This window comes from Chionomys nivalis, chromosome 20, assembly GCF_950005125.1.
Source record: "Chionomys nivalis chromosome 20, mChiNiv1.1, whole genome shotgun sequence".
NCBI classification, from domain to species: Eukaryota; Metazoa; Chordata; class Mammalia; order Rodentia; family Cricetidae; genus Chionomys; species Chionomys nivalis.
This window is the reverse complement of record NC_080105.1, coordinates 46999427-47027080: the sequence shown is the minus strand read 5'-3', so window position 1 is coordinate 47027080 and position 27654 is coordinate 46999427. Positions and strand designations below refer to the sequence as shown.

The 27654-nt window shown below is 42.6% G+C and overlaps 1 protein-coding gene across 1 annotated transcript; it reads right to left on the bottom strand.

Annotated features, from left to right (window-relative positions):
- Window positions 1-4296: 4296 nt before the first annotated feature.
- On the bottom strand, window positions 4297-27635 carry Bag4 (BAG cochaperone 4). Its single transcript, XM_057752433.1, has 5 exons — window positions 27311-27635; window positions 20229-20333; window positions 13218-13472; window positions 11361-11612; window positions 4297-8927 (listed from the first exon to the last, which is right to left on the bottom strand). Exons 1-5 carry the CDS (start codon window positions 27581-27583, stop codon window positions 8442-8444), a joined length of 1371 nt encoding a protein of 456 aa, XP_057608416.1. The 5' UTR covers window positions 27584-27635; the 3' UTR covers window positions 4297-8441.
- Between the last annotated feature and the right edge of the window lie 19 nt (window positions 27636-27654).

The window sequence follows — 27654 nt, the reverse complement described above, 5'->3', positions numbered from 1 at the left end:
CATCATGTGTGCACCTAGTGCCTGTGGAGGAGAGGAGGCATCAGATCCCCTGAAACTGGAGTCGCAGGTGAATGTAAACTTTGGAGCTCTGCAAGAGCAGCAGTTGCTCTTAACTGCCGAGCTAGGTCTCCAGGCCTAGGCAAGAGCTCTGCCTCTTGCCTAAGCTGTATACCCAGCCCCACAAGTGATGTTTATCAATAGTAAGTTGCGATTTGGAATCTGAAAACATATTAACAAATTTCTCATATCTTGATACCATTAAAATTTATCCAATATATCTTGGATTTATTTGTGAGTTTCCTTTGTTGTTGCTTGAGTTTTAAAATAGTTTATTTTCTTTTGAGATAGGCTCTTAGGTACCCCAGGCTTCAAACTCACTATGTAGCCAAAGATGAACATGACCTTAGCTGTGATTGTCATGGTTCCACGAAAATAGTTTTGCTTCTGTTACTCTTGGAAGCCTCTCCCAAATCGCAAGTGTCCAGGGGAGCCCCCTTTGTGAACTCTAGTCGTTCATGTGCCCACTCTGACCTCGGAACTGGCTTGTTTCTAGCCAGTTTTTCTTATCTTCATTTTTCCTGACTACCTTTACCCTCTGGGCTGTTACCTTTCTTTCTTCTGTTTATCTTTCTTTCCTTCTTGTTCCGTGGCTGGCTGGGTGGCTGACCCCTGATGTCCTCCTTTCCTTGTTCTCTTGCTCCTCAGTCTCTCTCCTATTTATATTCTCTGCCTGCTATCCCCGCCTATCTTGACTCCTGCCTTGCTCTGGCCACTCATTTCTTTATTAGGACTATCAGGTGTTTTAGATAGGCACAGTAACACAGCTTCACAGAGTTAAAACAAATGCAGCGTAAACAAAAGTCACACGCCTAAAAATAATATTCCCCAGCAGAAGAATCTATGTAGCTTCGGCTGTCATGGAACTGCTTTTGTAATCCAGGCTGGCCTTGAACTCACAGATCTTGCCTCTGCCTCTCTGGCTGAACATGGAACTTACTGATTTTTGGCTGGACGAGCTGGGTAATGAGTCCCATGGGTCCTCCCCATTGCTAGGTTCTAGCTACACAGTGCCACATTGCATTAGACACTGGAGATCAGAATATAAGCCAAATACTTGCATGGTAAACTTTACCAGCCAAACTATCTTCCTAGGCACAAGAATTTTCTACAAGCAGTTTTGGGTTTTCGTTGTAAATCATACTGGAAAACCCACACATGATGGAGAATCCTATAATCTCAGCAATTCTATAGGAGCCTGAAGCAGGAGTATTCTAACAAGACCTGTCTTTAAACAAAAACAAAACACATTTGGGGCTGTGGTAGCACATGCCTTTAATTCCACATTCAGGAGGGAGGCAGAGACAGGTGGATCTTTATGAGTTTGAACCCAGCATGGTCTACAGAGAATGTTCCAATGTTCCAGGACAGGCAAGGCTACACAGAGAAACCCTGTCCCTGTCTTGAAAAAAGACAACAAAAAAACCAAAATAAAACAAATAACAAAAAATCACGTGTTTTTTTTTTTGTTGTTTGTTTGTTTCTGCACTGCCCAGGGTAGGGTCCACACAGTAGCTTTATTCTTGATTCGTATTGTATCTTTTTGTCTTGTTTTTTCAAGACAGGGTTTCTCTGTGGTTTTTGATTCCTGTCCTGGAACTAGCTCTTGTAGACCAGGCTGGCCTCAAACTCACAGAGATCCACCTGCCTCTGCCTCCCGAGTGCTGGATTAAAAGCGTGTACCACCACCACTGGCTCGTGTTATATCTTAAATGGAAACCTCCACATGATGTCTGGAGCCCTTGATATCCTGCAAATGGTGGAGGTTTCTCAAATTCCTTTCAACAGGACCCCATTTAAGTGGCACCAGCCTTGAGACGAACCAGTACATCTACAAAAGGATAAATGATGGCCATCTATATCATAAATTTGAAGAGGACCTGTGCAGTTTTAATGCTATGATAAAACTTAGAGCCACCAATCAATCACATGTTGGTGTCATATTAAAGACAGAAATTGAAGCACTTTGCGTGTCATCTAACCAAGCACAAGCCAGATCTGAATTCTCTACTTCACTCTGTCTTGTTATTCCTGTCTGTATATGAATCTGAATTTCTGCCTGCCTGAATATTGTCTTTCCCTCTTTCCCTGTGTGTGTGTGTGTGTGTATATAACAAAGGGCTTTGTTCTCTCATTGCACAACATAGAAAGCATCACATAGGGAAGGAATAAAAGATACTTTGTAGACTGACTCCCAGTTGACCCCAACTAATCCAGATAACAAGCACAGTATCTCAATGCTGCTCCCAGCACTATGGTAGATATTCATTTCATAAAGAACTTTCAGCCTATTTGCTATTTGCAGCAAATGATGACCATAACACACAAATAAATGTGGGCCGGGGCGTGGAAGAAAACGTAACTTAAAATTACAAAAGCTATTCACTTGCTTAGGTTGTAAAAGCTGATTACATGGGAAACCCAAGGCAAGTAAGGGTGGTTGTTGCACAATTCTCTTAAAGGAAGATTAAACATGCCGGGCGGTGGTGGTGCACGCCATTAATCCCAGCACTTGGGAGGCAGAGGCAGGCGGATCTCTGTGATTTCGAGGCCAGCCTGGTCTACAAGAGCTAGTTCCAGAACAGGCTCCAAAGCTACAGAGAAACCCTGTCTTGGGGGTGGGGGGAAGGAAGATTAAACAGATAGGCTGAGTACACAGTAGAATAGCAGCCTATATTAAATCAGCCAAAGTTCCAGTCTTTTCCATCGTCACAGGCCTGGAAAAGCTGCTGCTGACAGCTTGTGCCACTGTTGCTATAAAAACCCTGTTGAAGCTGGGAGGCGGCAGTGCACACCTTTAACACCAGCATTCAGGAAGCAGAGGCAGGTGGATATCTGTGATTTCGAGTCCAGTCTGGTCTACAGAGCAAGTTCCAGGATACCCAGGGCCACATAGAAAAACCCTGTCTGGAAACCCCTACTCTTCCCCCTTTCCCCGTCCCAAAAAGGTAAAAATGAAAACCCTGTTGATGTCAGCATGTCTAACAGGGATACTGGCCAGTGGGCTGTGCTCAAGTTTGTTGCCCAATTATTGGCTGCTTCATTCCCAAGACTTTGAGTAAGCAGATCCAGGCAGCATGCTGGGAGCCATATCCTCTGGTTAGTGACTGAAGGCGAAGGCCAGCCCATCACAGACCATACCTACTACTGATCTGTGTAACAGGTTCCTCTCTACCACTGATCTCTGTGTAGCACAGACCCCCCTGTGACATGTGGACTTTGCCATCCCAAGCAAACAAGTTCATTCAGTAGGTCTGATGCAGTGGGTGGTGGCCCAGGAACATCCATGGGAAAGGCTGCAACCAAGGAAGAAGTTCGGAGTGAGGGGATTATGCCAGCTTCTGAGTCCATCGATGCTTAGCCTGGTCCCAAGGTATGTAAGGCTACCCCGCCATTCCCAACTGGACTACTAGCTGGCCACTGTGGACAGGTCTGTAGTCCCTACTGCTTGGGCCACTGAATGGACGCCACTATGTGGCTGTAACCTGTTCCTCTACAGACTCGTAAGGAAAGCAGAAAGAAGGCACATGGAAAATAAACAATCTCAAGAGAAAAGGTGTATGTGTGGGGATTAGTGAGATGGCTGAAAATCCGAGTTCCAATTCTGGGAACCTTCTTGGTGGAAGGAGAGAGCCCCTCCCTTCCCAACATGAAGAATCACAAAAACAAGACAACAAAAGTACCTCTAGTGATAAAAATGAAAATTTTAAAAGGCAACTTTGGAGGAAGCCAGTAATTCAGGAAGAAGAAATTATTAAAAACCGCAGATATGTGACATGTTATAACTACACAAAGAATCTCTTAAGGGAAAAAAATTAGAAATTAAAAGTTGTGCAAGCTGGGCATAGTGGCTCACGCTTCTAATCCCAGCACTCAGAAGGCAGACCTTAATGAGTTCAAGGCCAGCCTGATCTACAGAGTTCCAGGACAGCCAGGACTGTCTTGGAACAAAACAAAAACAAAGAAAAAGCAAAGAAAGCTCTATCAACTATCTACCCTCACAAGGTTTTTTAATAGACAACTTAATCTATGCCCTTCAACCTAAAAAAAAAAAAAAAATCCAATTAACTTAAAGGTTATTTATGTCAACTAACTAAAGCATTGTTTTCAAACCCCTTTCCTTTACTGTTGGTTGTTTTTGTTTATACAAACCTTACTTTTAGAAGCATTTTAAACAAGCATGCACAAACAGAATGATGCTCAGAGACTTCCTTAGGGCTGGCTGGTTAAGTGTTTATATTGGGATTTTACCCAAACAAAGGGTTAGAAAACAGTGTGTTTATCATGCCAGGTGTAGGTAACTTTATTCAAGATTTGACAAAAATGACCCCCAAAGTAATATAAATTTAGACACCTTAAAAAAGTCTAGATGTAAAATTTCAAAAGAAAATTGTTTCAGTTTCAAATCAATTTTAAGTCAAAAGTCAGATAAATTTTACAAATCATAAATACTATTTTCATCTTGAATTCATTATATTTCCAAAGACAAGTCACCAACATTGCTTTTTTTCTTTGATACTGGCCATTTGGAATCAATTAACACGATTTATATCTTTAAGTTTTGAGTTTGTACCTATCCTGAATATCTTGATATAATTAAAAATATAAATCCAGAATCCACAGTTCTTCCTTCCAGAAGAATTCCAATTATTAAATAGAGAAGAAACGAAACAAATAGAAAAATCACCATTTGAACGCCACAGTAGTAAATGCCACAAGCAAGATCTGCCAGGAGATAGTAGAAGAGGCAAACTCTAAGCAGAAACAGGACATTTGCATAGTCTCAAAGTATCTCTAGCAAATACTCAGTAATTACAAAGGAAAGCAGGGTAAGCTTACAGTGGAGCATCCTAGAGACACCACCTCATCAGAGTGCTCAAAGGGAAGCGCACTGGAAACACACGACGACACCAGCTATCCTTATGGTACAGCGCCACGGAGTGAAGACAACTGAGACAACTAGATGCGAGATGGGATCCAGAACGGTTAAAAGGATGCTAATAAAAAGATTAATAAAATATCTACTTTTAGCTTGCTATTGTAGCGAATATTAATAGCACTATAAAAGATGAACTCTTAATTTCGACAAATGCTTTAGTTAGGTAAGATGTCAAAACAAGGGAAAGGCAGATGGAGGGCACGCGGGAGCACTGCTATGTTTACAACTCTTCTGAAAGTTTAAAATCATGTTACTAGTTCAAAAAATAACTTAAGATATATACACATGTATGTACATTTGTGTATAACGTGTACAATATGTAAAAATGAAGGATGTGCAGAAATTGGCATCTTGGGCCGTGTAATATGTTCTGAATCAGTCACTGTCTCGTTGGCAACACAGCTTTAAGGTTTCTCCTCTTAAATTTTTAAATGTAATTGTCATATTTTTATAGAAAACGTTTGAGGGGTGGCTAGGCCTCACTACTGGCTAGCCTGGCACTCACTGTGTGGACCAAGATGGTCTCAGAATCAGAGATCCACAGACCTGCCTCAGAATGTTGGGGTTACAGGCACGTGCCACCATGTCCAGCTTAGAAACCCTTTAAAAACATTTCTAATTAGGCCAAAAGGAAGAGAATCAGGGCTATAGCTCAAGATCAGTACAGTGCTTGCCTAGTATACATATAGCCCTGACTTTGATCCTCAGCAGCACAGAAGCCAGGCACACACCTGTAATGGAAGGTGACGCAGGAGCATCAGGACTTCTAGGTTGTCCCAGGCTACATACAAAGTTTAAGGTCAACCGGCTAGGGAGGTAGGATACGTAGATAGGTTGGTAGGACAGGTAGAGAGGTAGGTAGGATAGATAGGTAGATAGGATAGATAGGTAGGTAGGATAGGTAGATAGGTAGGTAGGATAGATAGGTAGGTAGGATAGATAGGTTGGTAGGACAGGTAGAGAGGTAGGTAGGATAGATAGGTAGATAGGATAGATAGGTTGGTAGGACAGGTAGAGAGGTAGGTAGGATAGATAGGTAGATAGGATAGATAGGTAGGTAGGTAGGATAGATAGGTAGGTAGGATAGGTAGATAGGTAGGTAGGATAGATAGGTAGATAGGATAGATAGGTAGGTAGGTAGGATAGATAGGTAGGTAGGATAGATAGATAGGAAGATAGGATAGATAGGTAGGTAGGATAGATAGGTAGGTAGGATAGATAGATAGGAAGATAGGATAGATAGGTAGGTAGGATAGATAGGTAGGTAGGATAGATAGATAGGAAGATAGGATAGATAGGTAGGTAGGATAGATAGGTAGGTAGGATAGATAGGTAGATAGGATAGGTAGGTAGGATAGGTAGGAAGATAGGATAGATAGGTAGATAGGATAGATAGGAAGGTAGGACAGGTAGATAGGTAGGTAGGATAGGTAGGTAGGATAGATAGGTAGGTAGCATGCATCTCTCACTATGGAGCCCTGACTGGTCAGGAACTCTCTGTAGATCAGGTTGACCTTGAACTCAAGAGATCTACCTGCCTCTGTCTTGATTAAAAATGTATACCAGCAAATCAAATTTATACACTAATAAAATGTTTTAAAAACAGACTCTTGGATAGTATCATCAAATCTTGAATCACTTGTCCTTTTAGTTTTTGAGACATGATCTTGTGTGGCTCAGGGTGGCCTTGAATTCATAATGTAGCTGAGGATAATCTTAAACTTGTAATCTTCCAGCTGGGCGGTGGTGGCGCACGCCTTTAATCCCAGCACTCGGGAGGCAGAGGCAGGCGGATCTCTGTGAGTTCAAGACCAGCCTGGTCTACAAGAGCTAGTTCCAGGACAGGCTCCAAAACCACAGAGAAACCCTGTCTCGAAAAACCAAAAAAAAAAAAAAAAAAAAAAAACAAACAAACAAACAAAAAAAAACCTTGTAATCTTCCCGCCACCTCCCAGTGCTGAGACAGGTATGTACCACTATACCTTGTTTATGCAATACTGGGAATTTAACGCTGGACTTCATGTATGTTAGGCAAACACTCTACGAACTTAGCCACGTCCCCGGCCTCCATACAACATTTTCGACTACATTTCTACTCACGACACACTGGCACTGATTTGGTTCCATGTGAGTAGAAGGGATGGCTATAGGTTTAGTATCACTAATATAAAGGCTTACTAAGAAACTGCTTTTGTTGCAAAAGCAGATACTGAATGCTAGACTCACTTAGATTTAAAAGGTAAATTATTTACCTGTCTCTGTATAATAACAACATATATGGAAAAACAAGAAAGGCCCCTTTCTTAAACTTGGTTCCAAATGGACTGTTATTAATAATAACATCTTTCTTATGAAACAGGTAATTCTATATAATTTATTCTATGAAATAAAGACCAAATTTAAAGAAAACAATGAGTTTTCTACTTTAGCTATGGCTGACTCATTCCCTGAGCATGAATCTCCTTTGCCTTCTATCAGCTATAAACTGAGCTCAAATCTGTTTAACAGAAACTATTAAATGGAGAACAGTATTATTAAATAATCATATTTGTTGCTTTTTGCAGTTGCTATTTATACTAATTGTAGCATTTAGGTTTCATGTTTCTATCATAAAAGGCTCTCTATTGAAGCAGCAATAGCCAAAGATATTTTTCTTAAAAAAACAATTTCAAAACTGGATCTTTATCCAAATACAACAAAAAAGCAAAGAAGTAAAATATTCACAAACATAGTGATTCTATGTTAATGTAATTTCCAAAATCACCTTCCTGACTACTGTGAAAAGCAGAAGTGGGAAGAACACTAACATAACATGCTACACAAGGAGATAAGTGATTGACTTCAGGAGCCCACTACACACTGCAATATTCAAGGCTGAAAGGATATGAATTCGATCAGAACTGCCCATTTATCTGGCTGCCAGTATTTGATTATTAAACATATTACTACAAAATGTACCAAGTAGAATAATATTACATTTGCGAACTGCAGATAATAAAACAGAGAGGTCCAAGAGTCTAAGCTATAATTTACACATGAAGTATATGCAGTCACAATGCACAAAAATGTGACAGTCTGGATGCTTACAAAACAGCCTGCTTGTCTCAGACTATGCACTCATAACCTGTTACACAAAGTCTATTTCCCTCCTGTTGGTAAGAAGCAGCCTAGAGATGCCCATGGATTTCTTAAGGAGTAGGTCTACTTGGCAACATTGACAATTCCAGTTTCGTATTATGTTCAGTCATCTGAAAACCAAAAAGAATCCTGTAATGTGTTCTTCCATTCTTCTGTCAGCTTTTCAATTTCTTTTCCTTCAGTTTGAAGTCAGAAGCTGGACTGTGATGTTTCTTGTCACAACAGGCATTTAAAAGATGGTAACTAACCAAATTCAAGAGTTCTTTGGCCAAATTAGTAACAGGTTAACCCTTCATTCCAAATTATTTCATAATCCCTTTTTCTCTAATTTCTCCAGTATGGCCTGGATCTTACAGACAGCCTCTTTCCTGGCCTGACGGACAGAGTCCTGGCCCCCAGTCTCGACAGAATCCAGTTCTAAAAGTTCCTTTGTCAGCATTTCTTCCAGAAGCCAGTAAGCTTTGTCTGTTTTTTTCCCCACAAACTCTTCTACTTCTTGCTCAAGATACTGGACCTTCTCCAGCACATGTATGATTTTTTTAATACTTGGAGGCGTGCCTTCATCTGAAGAGAAACACTCTTCAGGGAGATTATTACTCTGAACAGGATTGCTGGGATGGTCACTGGCGGCATTACCATACAACTGAGGTTCAGCACTATACTGGACTTGAGAATCCAAAAGGTCTGAATTATCATTGTTCATGGCTCCCGAAGATTCGTACTGATGGACACTGCAAGGAAAGCTGTGCCGGTTCATGCCTGGACCCGACTGGTCATAGGAGTAGGAGGAATCCTTGGAATGGGAAGACAGAAAGGAAAAACAAAAGCTGTTTCAATGGGAGGCCATCAGTATTAAACGTTAGTACACATCTTCCCCAAACAAGAATGTACTTGAAAAGATTTCCACCAATAAAACTGACTCCCACTTTAATCACTGGAGAAAAACACTGTTAAGATAAAAAGGGGAAGCCCTTTCAAGTAAAAGGCACAGAATTCCTAAATATGATGCAAGTTACTTTTGTGAACACTGCACAATCAATCTTACTACCTCACAATTCATCCAGTGACTTCATAGTTAGTATTCCTCCTCAAATAGTAAAAGCCTCAGAACACAGTCAAAAGCAGTGTTCTGCCTGTGGCTTATGTAAACACCTCACACAGAGTGCTGTAGTACTTTACACTGCTTCTCATCTTCTCTCCACATTGATTGAGAGCTTCTCATCTTCTCTCCACATCTTCTCTCCACATGATTGAGAGCTTGTAAAAATAGATCCTTTGATTCTATCTAATATTCAGATAGTATCACAGTACAAAATAAGCAATTTTTTGTCTTTTAAAAAAGATATGGTGCTGGAGAGATGGCAAGCAGTGAAGTGTAGCATGAATACTAAGTGTAGCATGAATACTAATTGTTCTTAAGAGGCGATCCTGTCCTCAAGACTGTCTTCTCTGACTGCAGGGGTGATCCTCAGACTGCACTGAGCTCCTGTCTCCTGCCACCTTATATTCCTCTCTCGGCTCAGCCATATTACTCCTGATTCCACCTCCTTAGTGCTGGGATTAAAGGCAAAGGATCCCAAGTGCTGGGATCACCTCTGTGTGAGCTCTGTTTCTCTTTTAGATTGATACAATCTTGGCAGCCCACGGAGACATTGAACTAACAGACAGAGATCCATCTGCCTCTGTCTCCTAAGTCCTGGGATTAAAGGTGTGTATCACCATTCTCTGGTCTCTAGTGGCTTAGCTCTGCACTCTCATCTTCAGGCAAGCTTTATTTGTTAAAACACAAACAATCACTACAGTTAAGTACTGGCTGTTCTTCCAGAGGACCCAGATTTGATTATCAGTTGCCACACTGCCGACAGCTCATAACTGTAACTTCATTTCCAGGGAATCTGGCCTCCAAGGGCTCCTGGCACACTCATAGACATATATGCAGCCAGTACATCTATACATATAAAAAAAATAGCAAAGTACAAAAAAGAACCTTGAAAAAAATCCCCAAGCAATAATGCTTATGATTGCTGGGCAAAAATTTGGGAACTGGGGGGTGGGGTGGGCTGGGGGAAAGGGGAGATGGGGAGAGAAAAGTGAGAAGAGGACGATAGGGAGAACTTGGGGGAATGGGATGGTTGGGATAATGGAAGGTTGGATATAGGAGCAGGGAAGTATATATCTTAATTAAGGGAGTCATTTTAGGATTGGCAAGAGTCTTGACTCTAGAGGGGTTCCCAGGGGTTCAGAGAGATGTACCCAACTAGGTCCTTGGGCAGCTGAGGAGAGAGAGCCTGAAATGGCCCAATCCTATAGCCATACTAACGAATATCTTGCATATCACCATAGAACCTTCATCTGGCGATGGATGGAGATAGAGAGACAGAGACCCACATTGGAGCAATGGACTGAGCTCCCAAGGTCCAAATGAGGATCAGAAGGAGGGAGAACAAGAGCAAGGAAGTCAAGACTGCAAGGGGGGCACCCACCCACTGAGACGGTGGGGCTGATCTAAAGGGAGTTCACCAAGGCCAGCTGGACTGGGACTGAAAATGCATGGGATAAAACCGGACTCACTGAATATGGTGGACAATGAGGGCTGCTGAGAAGCCAAGGACAATGGCCCTGAGTTTTGACCCCACTGCATGTACTGGCTTTGTGGGAGCTTAGCCGGTTTGGATGCTCACCTTCCTAGACCTGGATGGAGGAGGGAGGACCTTGAACTGCCCACAGGGCAGGGAACCCTGACTGCTCTTTGGACTGGAGGGGGAGGGGGGAAAGGAGTGGGGCATGGGGAGTGGGGGGAGGGGGAGGGAAAAGGGAGGCGGAAATTTTTAATTAAAAAAATTTAATAAAGAAAAACTGATTGGCCCATTAAAAAAACAAAAACATAAATTAAAGCCGGGCGGTGGTGGCACACGCCTTTAATCCCAGCACTTGGGAGGCAGAGGCAGGTGAATCTCTGTGAGTTCGAGACCAGCCTGGTCTACAAGAGCTAGTTCCAGGACAGGCTCCAAAGCCACAGAGAAACCCTGTCTCAAAAAACCAACCAACCAACCAACCAACCAAACAAACAAAACAAAAACCATAAATTAAGCTGAAATAATGCTGTAGGTAGTGATCAGCTTTTTCTTTACTTAGTTTCCATTTACCATGGGCAAATACAGATGTGTCATTCTCTTAATACATTCTCTTGTATTCTCTTAATACCCAGACAGCAAAGGAACCCTACCTTAGGTTGTTGGGGTGGTGGTGAAGGAGGTGGCTGAGGAGAACTGTTGCCAGGCCAGGGTGAAGCACTTTCCGTCATGTACAGATTCCCAGGTGGGGCTGAGGGTGCAGCTGAAGGCCAGGGGTAACGGGACCCCATCCCATAAGCACCAGAAGCCCATGCGTCATCTTGTGGTCGTACAGTTGCTCCTGACTGTGGCACAGTGCGGTTACCATCTCCATAGGGATAATGGGGCAAGGTCATTGCAGGGTTCTAGAGTGGGAAAAACAAATATGCTGGTATGCTGGTTGGTCACTGCTTAGAAAACCAAAGCAAAACTTAAAGTAATAAAAATAGCATCGAGGGGGCTGGAGAGATGGCTCAGTGGTTAAGAGCATTGCCTGCTCTTCCAAAGGTTCTGAGTTCAATTCCCAGCAACCACATGGTGGCTCACAACCATCTGTAATGAGGTCTGGTGCCCTCTACTGGCCTGTAGGCATACACACAGATAGAATATTGTATACATAATAGATAAACAAAAATAGCATCGATAGATCTTGAGCTGATAGCAACTCATAAATCAGTTACCAAACATTCTTCACACCTGAGAAACCCTAACTCTAAAACCACAAAGAAAAGAGCTGGTAAAGACTCAAGAGTAGGATTTAAAATTCACTGGATGAAGCATGTATTTCCCAAAAACACTACAGATAAACAAATCTATACGGTAATATGTTATAAACAGAAGACAGCTGACTTCTTCTCAAAACAACAGAAATAAACGTGGTATATTATTTTTATTTAATTTTTAAAAGTTTTTAAGATAGGGTTTATCTATGTAGTCCTGGTTGTCCTAGAACTAGCTCTGTAGACCAGGCTGGTCTTGAACTCACAAAGATTCACCTGCTTCTGTTTCCTGAGTGCTGGGATTAAAGGTGTGCACCACCACCATCCAGCCCAACATGGCATATTAGCATATAATATAAACCTAACAGCACTGGAAAAGATTAAGTTAGGGAAAGTTTAGAACAATAACTAAAGATTTATTTTATTACAAAAGTTTTATAGGGGCTGCATAAATGTATCAGTGGTTAAGAGCATATACTGCTCTTCTAGAGGACTCTGAGTTCAAGCCCTAGATACCATGTCATGTGGCTCCCAAACCTGTCCAGTTCCAGGGTTCTCACACCTCTGGCCTTTGTGAGTACCTGCATTCACATATAAATATACAAACACACACGTTATTAAAAATAATGAAAATGGGGTGGGACAAAAGAGGAGCCAGGTATGGTGGCATATGTCTTTAGTCCTGGTACTCAGGAAGTAGACGCAGACAGACTGCTATGAGTTTGAGGCCAGCTTGGTCTATATAGGGAGTTCCAGACACCCAGGGCTACATACTGAGACCTGGTCTCAAAAAGAAAGGAAGAAGAAGGAAGGAAGGAAGGAAGGAAGGAAGGAAGGAAGGAAGGAAGGAAGGAAGGAAGGAAGGTAAAAAGAGAGAATACCCCACAAGCTGTCCTCTGACTTCCACACATGGCTGTGGTGCATGTCTCATTCCCCCAACTCCCACCATGCACACACATAATAAATATAACTTGGAATTTAAAAGAATTATGACATTTTTAAGGCATCTTTGGTCAAAAATAGAAAAATTTCTGAATATCTACGGTGTTTTCTTTTTTTGTTTTGTTTTTGAGACAAGACCACATGGCCTCAGATGGTCTCGAACTCTGCCTCTGGAGAAGTGGAATTAAAGGTATACACATCATGCCTGGCTCTAGCTGTTTTCTTAAACTGGTACTCATGTAGATAAATAATTTTTCACTGTTTACAATTCAGAAGCAGGCATTTTTTTCCTGTCAGAAAACTGTTTACCTGTGAAGCAGGATATGCTGGAACCTGACCCCTGAGTGGAGGTGCTTCTGTCTGACAGTCCTGCTGGGAATATATCCAACGAGAGACTGGGGTTGGGCTGTTACCAGGGGATCGGTAAGTGCTTGGAACTTCTGTAGAGTAACTGCTTTGAGTATAGCCAGGTACATAATAAGCCCCAGAGTATGCGGCAGTATTTGGTCCAGGACCAGGAGGGTATGGTGAACCATATGCTCCATTCGTATAAGAATTCAAACTCTGAAAAAAAGGAGAACCAGAGAGGAAGAAAGATGAATGAGTTAAAGGGCTGAAATGCACTTAATGTCCAATCTTGAAATTTTTTTTTTTTTTTTTTTTTTTTTTTTTGGTTTTTCGAGACAGGGTTTCTCTGTGGTTTTGGAGCCTGTCCTGGCACTAGCTCTTGTAGACCAGGCTGGTCTCGAACTCACAGAGATCCACCTGCCTCTGCCTCCCAAGTGCTGGGATTAAAGGCGTGCGCCACCACCGCCCGGCCAATCTTGAAAATTTTAAGAAGTAAAGCTATCAGCAACTGAGGAAAATCTAAGCTACCACAGCAGTCTATGAAGCACTCCTTCTCCTCTCTGTTGTAACCACAAGCCATGTACTGAACTCAGGCTATGACTCTAAGTTAGGCTGCATCAGTGGAAGAATATATTGAGGACAGATGGAGTGGCAAAGCAGTGGCCTTCTCAAACCTTTCCTTAACTCTTAATTTACAATTACATCTGCCAGCAGAGAACCTGTATCCACAGAAGGCAACTCAAAGAAGACTGGGGGACTAGCTAGAGGAAAAGGAAATATCACTATAAAATAGAAAGGATAGAGAGAGACTCACTTAGTTTTAGTTTCTCTAACAGGAAAATGAAGAGCCTAGACTTACCTTGCAGGATTACGGAGAAAACTAAGTGAGATAACAAAAACAAAGGACTCAGCAGGCACACAATATGCTCAATAACAGTGATGACATTGCTGTGTTATGATGAGTTTAGGAAACCAACCCAGGTCTGATTGATTCTACAGTCCATATTGAACAATGAAACCACCCTGCTTCCCAGATAACACCAACAACAGAAATCAGAAACTCCTCAGTACACTGTTTACCAGTATGGTTGTTCTTTTCAACAGCACTGGGGACTAACCCCTTGCCCAGGCCAGACAAATGTGTTACCCTAAGGTACATGGTCAGTCCTTTTCCTGTAGTTTTAAATCACCAAACAAGACAATTGCATTGCTGATATAGAGAATCCTGCTTAATACTCCAAATAAAATGAAAAGCTAAGTCAAAGCTTAAACCATTAATGTGTGTGTGTGCACGTGCGTGTGCGTGTATGTATCCCGTAATGATAATAACTAAACAGATAAAAAAATTCATCCCAGCACTCGGGAGGCAGAGACAGGTGGATCTCTGTGAGTTCGAGGCCAGCCTGGTCTACAAGAGCTAGTTCCAGGACAGGAACCAAAAGCTACAGAGAAACCCTGTCTCGAAAAATAAAAAAAATAAAATAAATAAAAAATAAAAAATCTTCTTTCTTACAAAGTTCTTAAAAAATTGTTTATATTTATTTAATGCACATTGATGCTTTGCCTGTATGTATGTCAGTACTGAGGGTGTTAGATCCCCTGGAGCTAAGTTACTGACAGCTGTGAGCTGCCATGTTGGTGCTGGAACTGAATCAGGTACAAGAGCACCCAGTGCTCTTAGCCACTGAGCCATTTCTCCAGCCCCAAGGATTATTATTTGAAGGAATTTTATTCAATTTATTGTTAGAAACAAGTAGATTTAATTTTAGAACTGTTTCCTTGTAAGAATTTTTTTGGTTAAACTTATTCACTCCTTTTCTCAGACAGGTCTCACGTAGTTTGACTGGCCTGGAACTTGCTATGTAGACAGGGCTGGCTTTGAACTCAGAGATCCTTCTGCCTCTGCCTCCTGGCTACTGGGATTAATGGTGTGTGCCATCCCTCAGCCAGGCTGCAGCAGCTGCTCAGGGTCTGTGTCCTAGTCTTGTTCTCCAGTCTCAGTGGAGGCAGGCCTCTGTGGCAGACACACTCCACCAGTACATCAGACAAGCCAGAAGCACCCCAGCTTGATTCCTCTCTTCACATTCATTGAAGCAGGAGGAAGTAGGGTAGCACTATATGCACTGTACAGTCCAGATGTCAGCTGGGGCAGGAAAAATTACACAGAACCTCAGGACAAACTCGGTCCTAATAAACAGTATAAATCCTACTCAGTGAAACTAAAGAACCATGGAGTTCACCACACAGCTGCTTATAATCAAGGTCTTTCAGGAGCCATCTGCACAATTTCCCACTTATCCAGGAAACACTCCTCTGCATGCAGAAAATCATGTTGGTTTTTTAGAATTTATTACACTGATGAATAAATTTTCCAAACTTGATATATGTCATTATTTAACACTGAAAATGCACATGGGCCTTTATCAGCTAGAATGTAGGGAATATATTACTAGAATTTAAAGAAAAAAAAGCTGTATGCCACCATGCCTGGTCTTATTATTTTCCTTTTTTTGAAATAGGGTTTCTTTGTATGTAGCTCCAGCTGTCCTGGAATTTGCTCTGTGGACCAGGCTGACCTCAAACTCACAGAGATCCATCTGCCTGTCTCCCGAGTGCTGGGATTAAAGGCGTGTGCCACCACTGCCCGGCCTTATATGACAGTGGAGGGGGGGAGGCTATGTGTACATATACTATGGCACACACACTGAGCTCAGAGGACACCTGGTGAGAATTGTCTCCTCCACCATGTGGGCTCCAGGAACTGAACCTGGGTAACAAGGTTACCCACTGAGTTATCTTGCTGGCACTCCTTTGAAAAGTTTTAATCCCGCTGTGTGTATTAATCACCTTTCTATTGCCGTGATAAAACACTATTACCAAGACACTGAAGAGGAGAGTTTATGTGGGTTTTTGGTTCCAGAGGGTGACTCCACTGTGTGAGTGCACACAGTGTGTGAGTCCATAGTCCACACTGTGGTGGAGCAGAGGCACAGAAGCTGGAGCGGTAAGCTGAGAGCTATAATCTTAAACTATGACACAAAACAGAAAGAATGAGCTCAGAGTGGCTCAAACCTTTAAACCCTCAAAGTCCTCCCCAGTGACATACTTCCTTAAGCAAGGCAAACCTCTTAATAAATCTCCCAAACAGTACCACCAACTGGGGACCAAGTGTTCAAGTGTCAGAGCCTATGGGGGAGAGTCTCATTTAAACCACCACAATATGGCAGGTTTTTGTTTTTATTTTTGTTGTTTTTAAATGCACATACTTAGGTTTATTTACGAGCAATAAAATAGTAAGAAAATACTCCAAAGATAAAGATGATACGGTCAAGTGTTGAAATTTGTGGACGCTGAGAGAACATTTATTTCTACTTTTGTTTGAAATTTTCCTTACCATGAAAGAGTAGGAAGAAGAAGCTGGGACTGGTGGTCATAGGCCCATACATAATTCCTGCACTCAGGAGTCAGAAAAGAAGGAAACTCCTGTCACTGAGTCTGTAAGCTGCACACGACAGGCAGGCACAGAGTGTGCAATAGGGCAGCAGAGATGGCGCAATGGGTAAAAGTGCCTGTTTCGCAAGCCTGACGACGTGAGTTTAATCCCTAGATCCCAGTGAAAGAGCTCCTGAGTCTTCTGACTTCCACAAGTGCACTATGGCACACTCCACCCACACATAACACACACACAGAATACTTAAAATTGGACTAAAACATTTAAATGTTGTAGAATATTATTTTAAGGCGTGTTACATGTGTTTATGCTCTGGAACATTTGTTTAGCTATGTAAAGATGTGTTGCTTTTATTTCTGCTGCATTTGTTTAACTCTGTGGAGCTGTGATTCTTTGCCTGTCTAAAACACCCGATGGTCTAAATAAAGAGCTGAATGGCCAATAGTGAGTCGGGAGAAAGGATAGGTGGGGCTGGCAGGCAGAGAGAATAAATAGGAGGAGAGGAGGATGTCAGGGTCAGTCACCCAGCCAGCCATGGAGTGAGAGTGAAAGTAAAATATACAGATGTAGGGAAAGATAAAAGACCAGAGGCAAAAGGGAGTCGGGGTAATCTAAGATAATAAAAGCCAGCAAGAAAAAGTCAAGCTAAGGCTGGGTATTTATAACTATGAATAAGCCTCTGTGTGTGATTCATTTGGGAGCTGGGTGGCAGGCCCCCCAAAAAGCCAAAGAGCAAAGAGCCAAATGAAGTAAGTGTAATATATATCTGCTTCAGGTGTATATAGATGACAAAGGAAAGGCTGAAGATAGATTCCCTTAATATACCTATATTAGGGCAGCACAAGCCATCTTTCCTTATTTTTCAGTTTTGTTTATTATGTCTGTCTGTCCGAGAAGGGTCTTACCCTGGAATTCACTGGGAAGCCTCTGTTGGTGCTGAACTTGTGCCTCTCTGGTCCTGCATTCCCCCCTTTTTTGAGACAGGGTTTCTCTGTGCAGCCCTGGCTGTCCTGGAACTTGCTTTGTAGACCAGGAGGTTGACCTAGAACTAACTCACAGAGATCTGCCTGTCTCTGCCTCCAGAGTGCTAGGATTAAAGGCATGAGCCACCACTACCTGTACAGTCTTCTTTTTTTTTTTTTTTTTTTTTTTTTTTTGGTTTTTCGAGACAGGGTTTCTCTGTGGTTTTGGAGCCTGTCCTGGAACTAGCTCTTGTAGACCAGGCTGGTCTCGAACTCACAGAGATCCGCCTGCCTCTGCCTCCCAAGTGCTGGGATTAAAGGCGTGCGCCACCACCGCCCGGCCTGTACAGTTTTCTTAAGGCATGATCATGATTAATTTTTTCTTCAGTATCTCCGTCATCTCAGGAACCATTTTAAATAAATTTGTGAGTTTTTCGTATCTGCCATTTGGAAAATCGGGACTTCTGGGTCTTTGTTACCTGTTGTTCTTTATCCCAGCTGAATAACACTAGATGGCTCCAGCCATCCTGACAGCAGGATAAAGTTCTGCTGCTACCATTCCTGCCTGACCAACCTGCATGCATCAACAGCAGCATGGGACACACCAACTGCTTTGCCAATCATCTAACAACTTAAAACTCTGACCCCAGATGCCACCACTTTGGCACCAGTTAGTTCTAGTTTATCACTTCTCAATTTCTAGTCTAGACACTCTCATATTCAGGCTGGCAAAGAAGTTGGTGCCTTTTCTGAACCGGCACTACCTCCACCTGTTGCTGCAGCCTCAAAAATTGTTCCCTGAAAGTCAGATGGTGGTGGTGCATGCCTTTAATCTCAACACTTGGTAGGCAGAAGCAGGCAGATTTCTGAGTTCAAGGCCAGCCTGGTCTACAGAGTGAGTTTTAGGAAAGAACCAGGGCTACACAGAAAAACCCCGCCTCAAACAAACAAACAAACAAAAAACAAACAAACAATAAATAAGAAAGCTAAAAAAAAAAAAAAAAAAAGCTTCCTGAAAAGAAAACATCTTTGCCGGGCGGTGGTGGCGCACGCCTTTAATCCCAGCACTTGGGAGGCGGAGGCAGGTGGATCTCTGTGAGTTCGAGACCAGCCTGGTCTACCAGAGCTAGTTCCAGGACAGGCTCCAAAACCACAGAGAAACCCTGTCTCGAAAAACCAAAAAAAAAAAAAAAAAACAACAAAAAAAAGAAAACATCTTCATTTTGTCATTATACTTCATTGTTTTTTTTAAAAATATTTATTTATTTATTTATTTATTATGTATACAATATTCTGTCTGTATGACTGAAGGCCAGAAGAGGACGCCAGACCTCTTTACAGATGGTTGTGAGCCACCATGTGGTTGCTGAAAATTGAACTCAGGACCTTTGGAAGAGCAGGCAATGCTCTTAACCACTGAGCCATCTCTCCAGCCCCCTATACTTCATTGTTTATAAAGTATTTCCTGCATAGATAGTGCTCATAAATGTGTCATGTGACTTGATCTCAATGTCAGAAATTGGGGAATGTCAAGTTTGGGTGCTATCCTGGGCAAAAGGTTATTTCATAAGGCAGATGCAGACACTTCAGCACAGATGTTGTGTAACTGAACTTCTTCTGAGTTTCTGAAAACAATGGTGTTCGTTCCTCTGGAAGGAGCCCTTTGGATGCATGATGCTAAGCCGCCAGAGCTTTGCCATACCAGCTACTTTACAGAGATCTTACACCACTTTACCACATGTGGTTCCAGTTACTAAGTGAGACCCTCTACCTCCAGGATGCTTGGCTGCAGAGATGCTAAAGAGTCACCTGCATATTCAGCTATCACCAAGATATGGTAAAATCAGAGCGGTTCACACCGGACAAAATCCTAACACAGACAAGGGCGGGTGGACACAAACTCCCATCCTTTACCAGGAAGCTATCTGCAGTTGGTACCTGCTGGGAAAGGGGAGAATCAGTCTTCTTCAATGGAGTGACACCGGTTCATCAACCACACTCCAGGGCAGGTCCCATGTCCAGGAGTACTGGCCAACACAGTCCTGGTTTTTGGGGTGTGTGCTTTCATTTTGGGTTTTTGTTTTGTTTTTGTCTTATTGGTATTTGTTTTTATTTTCTTTCTGGTTTTCTGTTTGCTTATTTTTTGTTTTTGAGAGAAAGAACAAGATTGGGTGCATAGGGAGGTAGGGAGATCTGAGAAGATTTGGGCAACAGAAAGGAATATGATCAAAATATATTCGATGAAAAAGATTTAGTAAAATTAAAAAAAGGAAAATGTCATAATGAAATCCATTATTATATATTCTTAATACACGCTAATTTTTAAATTGAAGTTTGCCAGAGTACTTACCTAGTGTTCATGAAGCCCTGAGTTTGATCCCTAACGCTGAATAAAACTGGGTGTGGCAGCGGGGCCTATTCTAGCTCTTAGGAGATGGAGCCACTCGGATCAAGAAGTTTAAGGTCATCCTCAACTACATACCATTTCAGGCCATCCTGTGATACATAAAACTGTCTTAAAAGAAGAAAAGACAGAAAAATCTCAATTTTCAACCATACCTGGCCTTGTAACTCTGGTCTTACTGGATATGCACTTGGATACGGGGCCCTCGGTCGCACAGAATTCCAGTAGTTAGAATTATAGCCAGGATATGGTGACTGTTCCTAAGGAAAAAGGGAAAACAAGTTAATTTTAAAAGCATTCTTTCTGTTATTGATGCTTTCTCCAGCTGGCCTCAAACTTGCAATCCTCCTGCCTCTGCCTTCCCAGCTAGAATTACAGGTGTGCATTACCATGTCCAATTCACTTTTTTTGTTGTTTTGTTTGTTTTTGTTTTTCAAGTGAGTTTCTCTGTGTAATAGCCCTGACTGTCCTGGAACTCATTCTGTAGACCAGGTTGAACTTACAGAGATCCTCCTGCCTCTGCCTCCTGAATGCTGGGATTAGAAGCATGCACCACCACCACCTGGCCCAATTCACTCTTAATAATGGTTAGATAGCAAAAATAGATACCTCTAACAAGAGGCAAGATAATAGGAACCAAAAAGAAAAACAGACAAAAAAAGGAGATCTAATATAAAGCCACTACAATCATTATTAAACTTAAAAAGATAAAGTACAAAGTAAATCACATGCCCCAGAACAGAACAACCATTGAACAGCTGTAAAAGACTGGTCTTATGCATTATATACCACACACTGAAATGATAAGAAAGGAATCTATTTCAAGATGACTAGGAAAACTATATACAGTAGTTTGCCTTTACTACCTCTTGCCAGTACATGTTGAGTATACCCAATCTGAAAATCTGAAACCCAAACTGCTTGAATTTTGGATATTTTGACCTCATGTCCTGATGCAGTCAAAATGCATGTAATGGGTAGGGGAAGTGGCTGAGTGGCAGAGCACTTACCGAGCTCGTTCAAGGCACAGCAAAAAAACAACAAAATGCAGGGGCATTAAAATGCTGTGTAGTTACCTTCAAAGCCATGTTTAAAATTTGTACATAAATGAATTTCATGTTTAGATTTAGGTCTTGCCTTCAAAATAACTCATTGTGTTTATACAGATATCTTTCAAAAATCTGAAACCTGAAATGCAAACATTTCAGATATGAGATACTTAGCCTGTTTAACCAGTACAACATAAAGCTATGTGTCACTATTTACTTACTTAACAACATTGGAATACGAAACTATTACTTCTCAAGTTTACTACAAGTACATACATCTGGGTTTTGGGGTTTTTTTTTTTGTATTCTAGTACTTTTTCCTATGGCCAAGATTTCTGCTTATGACCTATAACTTCAGTGCCATCAACTCATGTAGAGCCATCACCATTCGAAGGAGTACGTCTATCTGTGAAGACATCATCTTTTCAGGCTCTGTCTTCACCTAAGTTACAATAAACCATTAAACTTCTCTAAGAACCCTCCAGACCAATGCTCAAATCTTCCAACACACTGACTATCTACTCTAGCCCAGGACGCGCTCATCACTCACCAAGGTAAGTCTCTTTGCTCTGAACTTACAAACTTACAGCTAGTGTACTCTGCTTATAACAAACCATTTTTATTTCCTTTAAAGAGGAGGGTTTTTAATCTGTTAGTTTTTGTGGTTTGTTGGTTATGCTGGATTAAACCTGGAGTTATTGTAGGTCTACACTCTCTTCTATGAATTTAAATCATGAGTAAAGACACAAGAAGACAGGATTGAAACTGACTGCCCTAGAGGTGGTGATGCCAAGCCTGAACTCCTGAGCTCCACTTAGGGTCTGTCCTTCTAGCTGATTCTTCTTCTTTTTTTAAATATTTATTTATTTATTATGTATACAATATTCTGTCTGTGTGTATGCCTGCAAACCAGAAGAGGGCACCAGACCTCATTACAGATGGTTGTGAGCCACTATGTAGTTGCTGGGAATTGAACTCAGGACCTTTGGAAGAGCAGGCAATGCTCTTAACCACTGAGCGATCTCTCCAGCCCCCTTCTAGCTGATTCTTTATGGTTCAGACAGACTCACCTTACAAAAGCCCTGTTGAAATGCAGTTGTCCACTGTGTAGAGAAAACACAAGCAGCCTCTAGTTTGTTTGTTGTTTAGCTTGTTCTTTTCTCCCCCATACTGGGAATTAAACCTAGAGTTTTGTGATGGTAGGCAAGTATTCTACCAGTGTGGTACATCCCTAACCATTTGTTATTTTTTTTTTTTTTTTTTTTTTTTTTTTGGTTTTTCGAGACAGGGTTTCTCTGTGGTTTTGGAGCCTGTGCCTGTCCTGGATCTAGCTCTTGTAGACCAGGCTGGTCTCGAACTCACAGAGATCCGCCTGCCTCTGCCTCCCAAGTGCTGGGATTAAAGGTGTGCGCCACCACCGCCCGGCCCATTTGTTATTTTTAATCTGAGACAGAGTTCTATAGAATTGTCAGGCTAGTCTGAAAATTTCTATACTTTCATCTTAAGCTACCTGGAAAGACGGGACTGCAGGCCCATGCTAAGCAATCTGCTTGTTTTCATGTTATAGGATTACTGTAGGCACTCAGCACTGCTAACAATTAAAGACTCTTCAGTAGGCTCACTTTCTCACTCTCCAGGATGACTTCCTCTCTAAGTACATTGGGGTTGCTCACATGAGCATGGACAACTTAGCAGTGGCTACACCACTGAAGACCACCCCCAACCCTACCCCCAGCAACTGTTGACTGTCAATAGCGGCTTTCGAAGGGGTGGTGCTTCGTCAGGGCTCTCTACTAGCACCTGTTTATGGCCTGGAAATCCTCAGGAGTCTCTCCTCCATCTAGGATGGAGTGATGCAAAGCCCCATCTTATGCAGGTCTTAGTTCAATGGTCACATCACACCCAGATCAGACTTCCTAACAGTCCTCTCTGCCTCTGCTCTCACCGTCTTTACATGCCCACTTCCATAATGTACTCGGAGCCATGGAAGGGGTAAAATGCACGATCCATTTAGGGTGAGCACTCCACAGTCACGTTTTCTCAGCACATCAATCAGTTATAAATCTCAGCACTCATCACCACCCACTACAACACATACACATAAACCTCACCCCCACCAGCGGCGGTGGTGGCGCACACCTTTAATCCCAGCACTTGGGAGGCAGAGGCAGGCAGACCTCTGATATCAAGGCCAGCCTGGTCTACAAGTTCCAGGAGAGAGAAAAACCCTGTCTTGAAAACCAAAACCAAAATCTCACCACCACCACTACCAACAACAGCAAACCTTTGACCAAATCTGAGAACAGCACAGCGCTATGAGCATTAACATAAAGAACCTGAAGGAAGATCTTTGGTGGGCACAATCTGTCTGCTTACAAACCAACAGTAGTAGCGGTTTCCCCATCAGGGTCTACGACCTCCCCAGCCACAGGCTTTTGAATAAGCTTACAGTACTAGACACGAATTCTCTCCTCTACAGTGGGACTCAAATACAAACTGGCCATCAACCCCGTAACAGTCATGCCACTATCACAAGAGGGCACACTTTGCCAGGCAAGTTAGTGGTTTAGCATGGGTCCATATCTGGTTAAGACATGATTTTTTTTTTCTCAAGCAGCCTGCACAGCAACTCAAGGCATTATGAAAGTAAGCCAGCAGAGAGAAAGCTTCCGGCTCAGTCTCACTCTGGTTTCTCTGTTCTGCAAACAAAGTATGTGGTGTCTTCAACAATAGGATTTTATCATCTAGTTCTGATGGTAAACAACAGCAGTGGCAACAGGATTAGAAACATTACAAACAACATGTATAGATATACATCAAGTGTGTACCTGTGCCCTAAAAGGCCAGAAGGGGGCGTCAGACGACCTGGAACTAGAGTTACAGAAAGCTGAGCTGTCAGGTGCACGCTGAATTGAACCCAGGTCTTCTGGAAGAATATCCAGTGCCTTAACCACAGAGCCATCTCGCCAGCCCTAGAAGTTGTTCTCTCAAAAAACTGGTGGAAACCTGACAGTGGTGGTGCACGTCTTCAATCCCAGCACTCAGGAGGTGGAGGCAGATCTCTGAGTTCAAGGCCAACCTGGTCTACAAATCTAGTTCCTAGACAGTAAGAGATAGAGAAATCCTGTCTCAAAAAAACAAAACCAACCAAAAAAACCTGGTGAAAGTGGTAGATTTCCAATTTCCCCTCTGCTGTATTTAAATTCGTTAAATAAAAAACAAAAGAAAACAAACAAAAACACCATGCATGGTGGAACTCACCTAAAATATCAGCATTTGAGAGATAGAAGCAAAAAGCTCAGAAATTCACGATCATCCTTGGCCAGACAGTAAGTTTGGGGCCAGCCTAAGATACAAGAGACCCTCTCTTGGGAAAATGAATAGGTCAAGTCTTTTTTTGAGTTCAGAGTAGCCCTTAATGCACTTAGCCCTATTGCTGTGCACGTGAACCAACTAAGGATCTTAGGAAGTTGAAGATCTGGAAGAGGAGAGATTCTGCATTTCAACAGTCTTGCAGAGATTAAAATTGCTACCCACAGATCATACTTTCTGAGTAGATTTGTAGTTTCCTGAAGTTGCTGGTATAGATAGGTCACAGGTAGAATTATGTCTAGGATACACATGGCCCTGGGCTCAAGTCCCAGCACTGGGGTTGGGGGAGAAAAAAAAAAATTTCTATATCCTCCCCTTTCTTTCATGTGTGGGGTACACCTATTTAGATATGTGAGGACATTCATGTGCAGGGTACATGTGCATATAGAGGCCCAAGACTGATTCCCTCAATAGCTCTTCTACCTCACTCAATGAGGCATGGCCTCTCAATCAAAGCCAGAGTTCTCCCACATTGCTAGCTAGTCTTGCCAGCCAGCTAGTCTGGGGATCCTAACTCAACCATCTAAAGCTGGAATTATAGATACCCCACTCAGAACTGACATGGGCCCTCAGGATCCAAAGTCCTGTCCTTATACTGCAAGACAAGCACCTTAGCCACAGAGTCACTTCTTTAGCCTGGTATTTGTTTTTAATTTCACAGATACATTGTGAAATTTAGTAAATGTTAATAAAGTCAAGATTGTGGATTTGAAAAAAATGCATATCTTTGATTTGTTTTTTATGGCTATATAAGAAATTCTACCCTTGGGCTGGGCATGGCGACACACATCTTTAATCCCAGCACTCTGGAGGCAGAGGCAGGTGGATCTCTGGAGTTCGAGGCCAGCCTGGTCTATAGAGAGAGTTATAAGGCAGCCAGGGCTACACTGAGAAACCCTATCAAAGAATGAAAGAAAGGAAAAAAGGAAGAAAGAAAGGAAGAAGGAAGGAAGGAGAAAAAGAAATGAAATTACTACCCTTAACGTCTCAAGTTTCAGGATCATTACCCTGAGAAGTAAAGTTTAAATGACTCACAAATGCCCACTACACATCTCCAGTCTTATCTCAGACTACTCTAGCACTCGCGCAGCTTAACACCGACCAAACCTCACAATTCCTTATATGACATCAAACTTTACTTTTTCAAGTCTTTCCCTAACTTTCTATCTCGACCCCAGAAACTAGACTTTTAGTTTGATAATACAGCAAACTCAATAGAAGCCAGTCGGCAGTTTAAAGATCAACTCCCTTGCCTCATCAACTGAATTTGGGTACTTAAAAGGCTGAGTATTTCACTAGACCATGGGAGTAAAGTCCAATAGCCTACTGACTGAATCAACACAGAAAGTATGGATTCTTCTTTACGTTAACTTCTTAATGCTTCATGTTTTTAATTCACTTTTAGAGAAATAATTAGCCCAGCCTTTTAAAATATACAACTCAGTGGTTGTTAGGGTGCTCAGAACTGTGAAGCCATTATCACTAACTTCAGAAGACTGTATCACCTCGGCACCACCTCCTTCCAGTCCCCTGCCCCCGCAGCCACCAGTTGCTGTGGCATGACACATAAATGGTGTCACACAATATGAAACCCAGCCCTTGTGACTCACTTTACTCACCATCCAAAATCTAGTCAAGGTTCATCCATGCTGATACAAACTTTCTAGATATTATGTTCTAAAACATATGCCACGTTTGTTAATCCAGCCATCAGCTGATAACTATATAAATTACTTCCAATTTTTAGCCATTATGACTAATGATGTTTATGAAGACATACTAAAAATTTTTTATGTGGACATGTTTTCCATTTCTTTTTGTCGTTGTTGTTATTGTTCTTTGTTTGAGACAGAGTCTCACCATGTACCTCTGACTGTCCTGGAATTATGTAGACCAGGCTAGCCTGCTTTTGCCTCCTGAGTGCTAGAAATAAAGGCGTGCGCCACCAACTGTTTTCCATTTCTTGAGTATGCTTTACAAGTGGATCTGCTGGATCATAAGCTAATTCTCTGCCACAAATTTTAGGAATGACCCAGTTATTACCCAAAGCACTGTAGTATTCGGCAATCCCATCGTTAACGTGTGAGAATTTTATAATTCATTTTCAGCAACTAAGGATGCTATGAAGGCCAAAAGATGTGTGCCACCATCCTATGATAGCTCCGTACAAGGAGAAAACAGAAATACATTTTTGGCATGTATACAGATAATTAAATGTTACAGGTCCAACTAGATGAAGCAAGTTAATTTCTCAGAGCCTTCATTCAAAAATAGGGAGGCATCTGTCCTTCAGTCCTGTGATTAGATAGAACATAAAGGTACTTTGCAACATTGAATATTCGTGCTTCCATCCCCGGCAAAGATTTGGTGATAAGGGACTAAATGATCGGCCTCCCTCACCCCACCCCACCCCGCCCCGTTCAGATCCCTTCCCCGCGGGAGGGGCTGCTGAGTAACGACTGGAGCTGCAGCTTCCCTAGCCACGCAGGATAAATTGTTACAGCCCGATCACTCTACCCTCCGCTCTCGGGAGAGAGATCCTGCAGCCTGCTACCAAGCTTAGGAAGTCATCGCCGAATAATTTTCTAGTTTCCTTGGTGGTAACAGGCACACTTAACGATGGCCGAAGTGAAAATGAAGGGACAAATGGAATACAAGCATGTATTCCCCTCACTTAACGTCTCCGATCTCCGTCTCCCCAGAAGAACAAATCAGAAACCCGAGTCGTAGCAAACCCTAAGTAGAGAACCCCCAATGGTCCTCACCTCCGCCCAAGACTTCCCTACCGGATCCCCGGGAAAGACTGCGAAGCTTACCTGGTGTCCGCCTCCAGCTCTACTCGGCTCTGCCCAGGCGCCTCCCGAGGGGTAGTAGGCATCGCCACCTGCGCCTTCTCCGGGCCAGGTGGTCTCGGCCGGGGCGCCCCCGCGCCCTCGCCAGGAAACTGGAGGCTGGGGTGGCTCGGGCCGAAGCGGAGGGTACAAGGGCGGAGGGACGTGCACCGGGACATCGCCTCCGCCGGGCCCATAGTAGCGGCCGTAAGAAGGGCCGTCACTGGGGCCGTAGCCCGAGCGCCTCAGGGCCGACATGGGCTCCGCTGCCGCGAAGCGCTTCCCGCCCCCCACGGCCGGCCCATTGCGCAGGCGCCTGCGGGCGACAG